We start from the raw sequence: 9100 nt of genomic DNA, 5'->3' as shown, positions 1-9100 counted from the left end.
ACTTTCGTTATCATGGAATTATAACAAAACCTGCCAATTCAATATAAATGGAAAAAAAATATTATATGGAATTGAACGAAAATGAAAATTTGCTTGATAATTCAACTACGCTTGTTGGAGAACAATAAAAACACTACACTCAACAAGCCACCAATAAAACTCAACTGCCTAACCTATAACCAAAGTCTCCTTTTAATTTGTTTTTAAAAAAAAGCGCTTGTCCCGTATGCCGAAGTTGCCCCAATCTCCCCTAATAAAGAGAATTTTTTCCAGTATAACGAGAGCGATCGGAAAAGTTATAAACATTGGAAATTCCCGTAGACACCTGGTCTTAAAAACAACCTGTCGGGTCCTTTGATGTATACTGGTGATGCAACGAGAGAGACATTCGACATCGACCACTATCCCTTTGAATTTAACCGCCTGCCTTTATGCACACCTACTCTACTTTTAATACCCATACTCGTATTCGGTTTCTTCCGGGAGGAGCGGAGTAAAGATCCGTCCCCCCGATTTTTGTTTTTGTTTTTTATTTCTTCTACGGGTCGGAGGACGATTCGGGTAATCGAACCCCGCAAAGGGGCCGACTGACGCCTCCTCCTCTTTGGTTGTCCGGCGCCCGGGGGTCCGGCGGCGCCACCGTCGCCGGTTATAAGAGAACGCCCGTCCGCAGGTGTCGTCAATCATGTTCTACACGCTACTAGTGACTTGTTCTATACTGTGTTTCGGACCCAGCTGTCAGGCCTCCGATCTGCCGGTCTGGGCCTCGGCTGCCCTGTCCCTGTTGCGACCCGATGGGGAAGTCAATCTCTACCTGGCTCCGGCCGACACGCGGGGAACCCTTCCTGTGGTGTTTCCCGACGGGTGGACGATCCGGACTCCGGGCCACGTTTTGCTGCTTGATCCCTCTCCAGGAGTTCCTTTCGGTCATCCCGTCTTCCTCTTCTTCGGCCTGTCTTCCTCCGACGTCGCTTCCTGCCGGAAAGGTGCGGGACGTTACTTAGGTGAGTGCCTCTTAACCTTTTTTCGCTCTCTTTCACTCTTCCGGGAACCGTTTATTTCTTATGGAACCGTTGAATAATAGTGTGAGGTCAGAATGTCCGATCACTTCGAATCGTGAGCGGGTGCATTTGGCACAGAGACAAACTCAGTTACAAATAAGCTTACAGCTACAACAAGGTAGTGATTGAAGGGTTGAGAAGGGTTGTCACACTGTTCTGCAGCCCTTGACAAAATAATCTTACTCCATGTTGCTCCATTCGCGCTAATATAGTGTAAGGAAAAGAGAATTACTTCCGATAAATAAATACAGTTTCTCATACGTCTTTTTTGTTTCCGCAGGAGACGGTCGCTGTCTGATACCCGTCTGCCGCAACGGGACACCAGAAGACTTTCCCCGTCCTTCCTGCCACTTCGACTTCCTACCTCTAGTGACCGCCGGACCGGATTCCCCCCGCCAGGATCGACAGAGACTCGTCTGCCAAGACGATCTTCCGGGTGAGTTTCCTTCCTCTTTCCTCTTCCTCCTCTCTCGTCGCCCTCGTCTCATCTCATCTTTCTTCTCCCAGGTTTCTCTCCCTGTCCGCGCCTCAGACCGTTGGAACAGAGGCGGAGTCTCTTCTGCGACCATCTGAGATCCAATCGACGTCGTTGCCCCCCTCTGGCTGCCTGGCGCTCGGGTTGCGGGCCTGCCGACAGGAGGGGTCGGGCCCTGCTTCTGTCGGGGGGTTGGAACGGACAGACAACCGACGCCGATCATCCCGATCGACTGAAAAACTTCTACCTGAAGCTGCGAGAGAACGGATATCGTCCCGATGACGTCCGCATCTTCTTCGCTAACGGAGCAAACGACGCTTCGGGTGAGAGACTCTTTTCTCTTTCTTCCGCTTCCGGTGGGCGAACGTCGACTAAATTCTTTTGATTTCAGGCGAGATGGCTCCCGTCTATCCCTCCAGCCTCAAGTCCGATTTCCGCTTCCTGTTGAAGAGGACTTGCAAGAGCGTATGTCTGGACACGCTGCTTGTTTACCTTAACAGCCCGGCAACCCGCAACGGATCCAGTCTTCTATGGGATGCAGACGGCGACGGAAAGGTGAGTTCTTTCTCTTTTCCACGGACAATCTTTTCTCTCCCGCATCTTTTTACCGACCATTATTATTTCAGGTGGACCCGGACGAGGAATACTCGGCGGCGGAGTTGTCGTCGGATTTGGAAAACTGTCGCGCGGGTCGGGTGCTTCTGTTGCTGGATCAGAGCTTCTCCGACAGACTGGTCGACGCTATCTCCCCTCCTTCTCGATATCGCAACATCTTCGTCTTCTCCGGAGAAAAAGTCCACGAGTTTCGACAAGGAAACCAACTTGATTCGACTTCCACGTCTTCTCTTCCTCCCTTCTCTGCCCTTTCTCCCGCGCACGAGGTGAGTACCCTTCTCCTCTTTCGGACCGGCTTTGAGTCCAAGAATGACATTTTCTTTGGTTTTCAGAGGACGACTCTTCCAACCTCCTTAAGAAGAACGATGGCGGCCGTCACCGGAATACGAGTACGTCCCAGTCTTTCCTCCGAGGAAACGGAGAGGAAACTTTCGTCCTAGAACGAGAGGCGAAGACTCCGATTTCCTATTTATTTTTTTCCACCAAATCCTATTGTTTATACTAAATAAAAGAACTGAACGTGTGCCACGGTGCTCCTTCCTCCCGAAAATACGAACAAACGAATCGTCCGAAAGAGAATCCGCAGAATCCCTACGGGGAGAAAGGGAAAATCCTGAGAAATTTCTGCCGAAAAGGGGAGTAAATGAAGGAAAAGGGTTGAAGGGAACGGCGGATCCGCCGTATTTATTTATTTAACGGAAGGAATATTGTACGGAGAGTCGACGCCGAAGAAACCGTCGATCTTCTCCCCCGTAATTTGGACTTTTTAATAAACAATGGTTAAAGATTTACCGTGTTTTTTCTTTGTCTTCTTTCGCGCAAAGCCATCTCTACCCCTTTTCCTCATCCGGTATGTATAGAATTTATGGACGGCCCCTTAAGTTCTAGCTCACTTGTTACTTGTTAAACTCTTCTATTTTTAACTATTAAACCATTTATGCCACCTTTTTTATACAGTAGAACCTCGAAAACTCGGCTCTCGATAACCCGGCACTCCGGATAACTCGGCCACACCCTGGCAGGGCAAAAAAATCCTTAGTTAATTAATTTTCATTATAGACAGCTTTATAAAAGTATAAAAGCTCTCATAAAGTATTTTTCTGAGGTCTGTCTTATCAGGTAAATTACTGTACACAGTGTATTCATTAATTTTCATTTTCATGTAGTAAAGGCTCTATGCCTTCATAAAGGACGTACCTTTCCTTTTTTTAAGGGTATTTGGGCAGTTTATTCTCTGTTGTATTCTCAAGCAAACAATACATACAAGTACAGTACAATATTTTCTGAGGAAACACGCATACTTATCCTTTTTTAACCCCATTCCCGATAACCCGGCATTTTCACAAACTCGGCCACCCTTCGGTCCACATTAGGCCGAGTTTTCGAGGTTCTACTGTACTCTAAATTTGTTTGGAAACGTACGTAATATCTACATTAAGGGGAGAGTCGCTCTAAATTCCGCTTTGAAAGTCAAAACATTGAAGTCAATACCACGTGTGGGGCAGTAAACTGGTAAATGTAGTATACTTAACCCTCGATATAACAATATTTTTATAATCTAAGTACGAACCAGGTCGTGAAGGGCTTTACTCTCAGCCGTATGATTGTTTATTTATAGTTTTTTTTAACTTTTTATGCCCTGTGCACACTAAGAGGGCCTCTTTTAGCGTGGGTTTAGCCAGGCCCGACGTATCCGATCGACCGAACAGTTAGGGTGCGACTATGCAGACGAGAATTTAGTAGCGAGCGATATAGTTCTCGCAAAGGAAAACTATGCACAAGCGAGAAATATCGCTGGCGAGAGCGAATTTCTGGTTCTCTCGCACGTATCTGACAGGGTTTGATATTTATCGCGTCTCGCCTCTTCTCGCTAGATATTCTCGCTCGCTCGCGTCTGCATAGTCGCAACCTAAGAAGGTGAACAGAAATAACTGTTTCAGGTCTCAAGAACATAATTCTCATCCTTAGTACAGTAGTTAGAACTTGGATTGACGTATGTTTTCGCCGCTTGGAATGAAGTTGTGCAACAACACATTCCTCAAGCAGAGTATTATTAAAAAGGAAATATTATAGGTAACACATCACCTCTGTAGCGCGGGACGATTCGAATGCACGTCTGAGATATCACAAGATACCATTGGCACAGCACTTCCAGGCACTAAATACACAGATATGATAACAATCAACGCACGGGGTACGGCACACGAAGAAGTACGTCATCCCACGTAGAGAAAATGTGTAGAAGTTTTCCTTTTACAAGCACTTCTATTAGAACAACATCATTGAAAGATGGTTTACACATAATCAGACAATGATGATCACAACCCTTGTTGTATATCACATACAGTAGTATTGCTTTCGGGATGCAAACTCTGTAGATATTATTCGATAAGGGTGCGACTATGAAGACACGAGCGAGCGAATTTTCCGAGAGAGCGAGAAGAGGCGAGACGCGATAAATATCAAAACCTGTCAGATATGTGCGAGAACAAGAAATTCGCTCTCGCAAGCGTTATTTCTCGCTTCTCGTTTGTGCATGGTTTTCCTTTGCGAAAACTAAATCGCTCGCTCTAAACTCGCGTCTGCATAGTCGCACCCTAAGGCACAATACTTATCTATAGCACGTAGCCTTATTCTTGAGTACAATTAGATAATTGACGCATAGGAAATATCACAAGCGAGAAGCGAGAAATATCGCTGGCGAGAGCGAATTGCTGGTTCTCGCACATATCTGACAAGGTTTGATATTTATCGCGTCTCGCCTCTTCTCGCTCGCTCGCGTATGCATAGTCGCACCCTAATCCTCTCCGTCCCTCTGGCGGCTAAAAGAGAAAACACGAGAGTCTTTCCACCTGAGAACGGTAGCTCGCCACCGACGGGCAAATGGCGCCATCTGTCGGCTGACGTTCGAAGAACGGGAATGAAATATTTACCGGGACCTCCGGGCCCGCCAATCGGAACCCGGAGGCCCTCCACCAAAATCCGGAAATTTTTCCGTTCCGTGGCTACTTCGGGGCCCTCCCGGGTCCCTCCGCGGGGGGAAAAGCTTGAGGATGAGAGGAGGGCCACCATTGGTCGGAACGTCGAGGTCGGAATGCGACGGCGTCCAATGGGCGTCGTATCGGCCGGAACTCGACGTTTACGGCCCGATTTCGAGCGGGCGAATTCCTGCGATAAAGAAGCGCGTGCGGAGGGAATCGCGATTGGCCGCAGTCGTTACTCGGTTAGAGTTTTTCGCCTCGGACCAGAATCGTTCGTCGTCGTCCGACATGAAGAGGCGCCGCAGACGGCGCGCCTGACCTCGCGGTTTTCGGTGTTGGAGGAACCCGGATCTCCTTCTGCCGGGACCCTCGTCATGAAGGTGACAGTGAATTTCGGCAGCGTGCGAGTCATCGTGCCGTGCGGAAGAGGAGACATCTTGGTCAGAGAGTTGACCGAGTTGGCCGTCACCAGGTACAAGAAGGCCACCGGAAAGGTGAGTGTTGGGGGGATCCGTCCCTCCCACGGCGGGCCCTTCGGTTTCCTTCTTCTCCCCCGGTTGCCACCCGAAACCCGTTGAGTTCCGTTCCACCTTCTTCTTCCTCGGGGGTCCGTTTTCCGGGTTTCTCGGGTGGACTATTTTTCGGCGGAAGATTTTCCGGTGGAACCCGTCGAACGAGCGCCGCGCGGTCCGACGCCGTCGATCGCGTCATTTCGACAGACGTCGGGCCCGGGCCCGAGGAGAGAACAAGCGGTTGGGAGGAATTAGGGCCCCGACGGATAGGATTTGGGAGAGATGCGCCCGACGGATATAGGATCCGGGCGGCGGGAAAGGGATTCGGTCGGACGAAGCGAAACACCTGGAAGCGCGAACGATTCCCTCAGACGGGACGGCGCCGCGGCGGAAGAGAGACGGCCCCCCCGGCGATAACGGTCGAAGGCGCGGCGGGCCCTCTTTTTTTTTTTATTTATTTCCGCGGGCCCGAGAAGCGGAGAGAATAAGGCCCGATGGCAGCAGGCGCGGCGGTGAGTTAAAGCGTGACGAAAGGACGAGCATTGAAAAATACGTTAAGGGACGAACGAACTCCGTTTGTTTTGGTTTCCGGGAAACCGGGGGGGGCGACGTTCGTCGTTTTCCATCGAACGACGAATGTAAATCCGGGGGACGGGAAACAAACGGCGCGTTTATAGACGTAAGGAAGAAAGACGCAGTAGTGTCTGAATAACGGTCGGATCGCCAACGTTCCGTTAACCTCTACCAGGTGGCGCGTGTCGGGCCTCGTGCCGACGGAAGGGGCCCGAAACCCCATCCGTAATCAGGGCAGATGATTACGGACGGGATCATCCCGAAGAAATCGATATCCCCATGGTTTATTACAGTCGAGGCCTCATTTATACATAGAACATCAGATCCTTATTAAAGTTTCTGTAAGTTAACGTGGTAAGATTAGCCGTAACCGAAGGGGCATTAATTAAGATGGCAATTTCTTTGCTGGTGTTAAGCGGGCGGGAACCCGTTTTAACGGGAAGGCCACATCCCGTTGGGTAGAGTAGCGGTAAGGCCGAGGGGAGGTGCCACAAACAAAAGCAAGTATCCGCTGCCACCGCCGTTGGAATAAAACTGACGGACAAAAATGCACAAATGTAGTGTTGTGGTATAAATAATAAAGGGGCGAAATCGCCGTTGTTGGAATGGTGGGTTACCCGTGCCTAGAAGAACGTCCTTACCGAAAAAGAGTAGGCCTACCGCTAGAAATAGCCGAAGGTGGCGGGTACCCCCCACCCCGACTCTTCGATCTTTATTATATTCCCTGCAAACACACAGGGAAGAAGAAAGGTAAATGATCAAATCATTTACCTTTCTTCTTCCTTGTGATATGGATTTAATCGGTTTCTAGTTGAAGGCATTGACATACAGCTTGCAAACACACAACAAATAGCGATAAAACTGGTAAAAACAGAACTCATTTTCAATATAGTTACATTAATAATGGTCCGTATAACACGTGGTGAGAGTCTACACAACCGTTACTAGAGGGCGCTGATACGACGGAGGGGCGAATTTAACAATAGAGTTTCACCGCTTACCGTAAACACCATCGCTTTATAGTAAATATGTCGGGCGACGGAACGTACTGCAAAATAGTACGGGTGTTCCCAACCCCCTTTTCGGCGGCCCGGAAAAAGCAAGAAGAGAAACAAATATATTGTGGCGATTACGGAAACGTGCTTAATTGAATACAGTAGGAGATAAAAGATTAGATAAAAACAATGACGGTGTTAGCGATAAGTCTGGCCAACTTTGCGGGGTGATACGACTTGAAAAATAACTGTAATTAGGATAAATAATACAGTCTCAAAACGCTTGGTTTTCGTGATAAGGGGGTTGGATTATCACGAAAATGTAACTCGGAAAGAATACCAGGAAACTTTTTGTATGTTTGCTACGGAAGCTTACGTTTTTAAAGGTGTGGAGAGCGGAGATGCGGGCCTCCAATTTCTTTACAAAACGTGTGCCACGCCATCGAAAATCTAAATAATTTCCACGTGTTTAGCAAAGAAAGTTATCGTTGTCGTTTTATCGTGGCACGCGTTGTGTTGTTTTTCGGTACGTGGCACACGTTTTGTGAATATGCCACATTCGTATCTTCTTCGCCCGCCACGAAAAAAAATCTCATTTGTAAAAATTTGGTCTTCCCGTAGCAAAAACCGTACGGAAACTTTCGATTAAATAGCGAGGTTACGGCCGAAGTTTTCATCTTTAAAACGTGAACGTCGAACGTCGAGCGCTCTATCTTGTAAGCGGCGCTCGGCGTTCGACGTTCACGTTTTANAGAGAGCAACCTGGGAGAGTTCGACTGTCATCTTTACAGCGAGTTCAAAGCGCATTAGACCAAAATTTACGGGACCGTCACTAAATATTCCTGAAAACGCATTTCAAAAATTAAGCAGTATTTTAATACAGTTTAATCCAGTAGCTACTCAACACAATATATTATTCAGATATAACATGTTAAGTGGAGCTTATTCTATACTTGGTCAAGCATACAAATATCTGCTATCCATGTCTGTAACACAAGTATCCGGTGTATAAAGCTTTTCTATGTTAAAATTAATTAAAAGCGGGCTAAGATACTTATAAATATCTCGCAAGAAAAATCTAGAAGCCTTCGTGTTAATATAAATAGAAAAAATACATTTTTTTTAATTATTTGTGGGCTGGGCTGGGAATAAATTTTCCACACAAAAATTTTATGGCCAGTCCGCCCCTGGTCCTAAATAGTTCTAATTGAAATTTGACGGCCAACGACTTCTTTTAATCTCCATACCTCCGATAAAGGACACACACATCTCCTATATTTCTTGACTCAAAAATGATTTAAAAACAATTATTTTGTCGTTTTTCTACTATTATAATTATTTTTTCTACCTCCTATCTTCTAATCTTTATCAAAAAACCACTTTTATTGTTTATCTCCAGGTGTTCTAATTAAGGTGTTCTAGAGGTGTTCTAATTAAGTCTTCCAGGAAGAAATATAACGAGAACGTTTCGGAAGTTTCCCCGGGAATGAGGCCTCGAGTGGCCCGGGCCTCTTTTCTCTTGCCGCCCCTTAATTATCCCTCTACCTGGATCGATTGTCTCTTACCCTTTCCCGGAAGTAATCGTTCTTCCGCCCCTCCAGGTAAATCTGGTAATCTAGGGGCAAAATTCTAAATGCAAATATGAAGAATTACTCTTTGTTTATCTGGTAGATTTTCCCCCCCAATAAAGTATAAATGTCAGTAGAGTCGACCCCCCCTATAACACTGTTGATAATTCCATTTTATATGAATTCCATGTTGTACGAGTCACTTAGATTTTACAAATACGTGAGCCGTTCGCAGCCAGGCACACGTATTTGTAAAATCTAAGTGACTCGTACAACATGGAATTCATATAAAACGGAATTATCAACAGTGTTATAGGGGG

The 9100-nt window shown here is 46.9% G+C and overlaps 2 protein-coding genes across 2 annotated transcripts in view; both read left to right on the top strand.

The window, feature by feature from the left end:
• The first annotated feature begins 167 nt into the window (after positions 1-167).
• LOC111635887 lies at positions 168-2925 on the top strand. The gene is made up of 6 exons (XM_023381009.1): positions 168-1004; positions 1342-1497; positions 1569-1859; positions 1928-2091; positions 2163-2417; positions 2484-2925. Exons 1-6 carry the CDS (start codon positions 686-688, stop codon positions 2589-2591), a joined length of 1293 nt encoding a protein of 430 aa, XP_023236777.1. The 5' UTR covers positions 168-685; the 3' UTR covers positions 2592-2925.
• A 2272-nt stretch (positions 2926-5197) lies between these two features.
• LOC111635886 (partitioning defective 3 homolog) overlaps positions 5198-9100 on the top strand; it is a 43432-nt gene continuing 39529 nt past the window's right edge. The window contains exon 1 of the mRNA XM_023381008.1: positions 5198-5626. Within this exon, the coding sequence (XP_023236776.1) occupies positions 5246-5626 (381 nt within the window). The 5' untranslated portion in view covers positions 5198-5245. The remainder of the gene's footprint in view (positions 5627-9100) is intronic.

Source organism: Centruroides sculpturatus, unplaced genomic scaffold (assembly GCF_000671375.1).
Source record: "Centruroides sculpturatus isolate CEXI.00-Female unplaced genomic scaffold, Cexi_2.0 scaffold933, whole genome shotgun sequence".
NCBI lineage: Eukaryota > Metazoa > Arthropoda > Arachnida > Scorpiones > Buthidae > Centruroides > Centruroides sculpturatus.
Note: the sequence above shows the minus strand (reverse complement) of the source record. Positions and strands in the feature narration are given on the sequence as shown.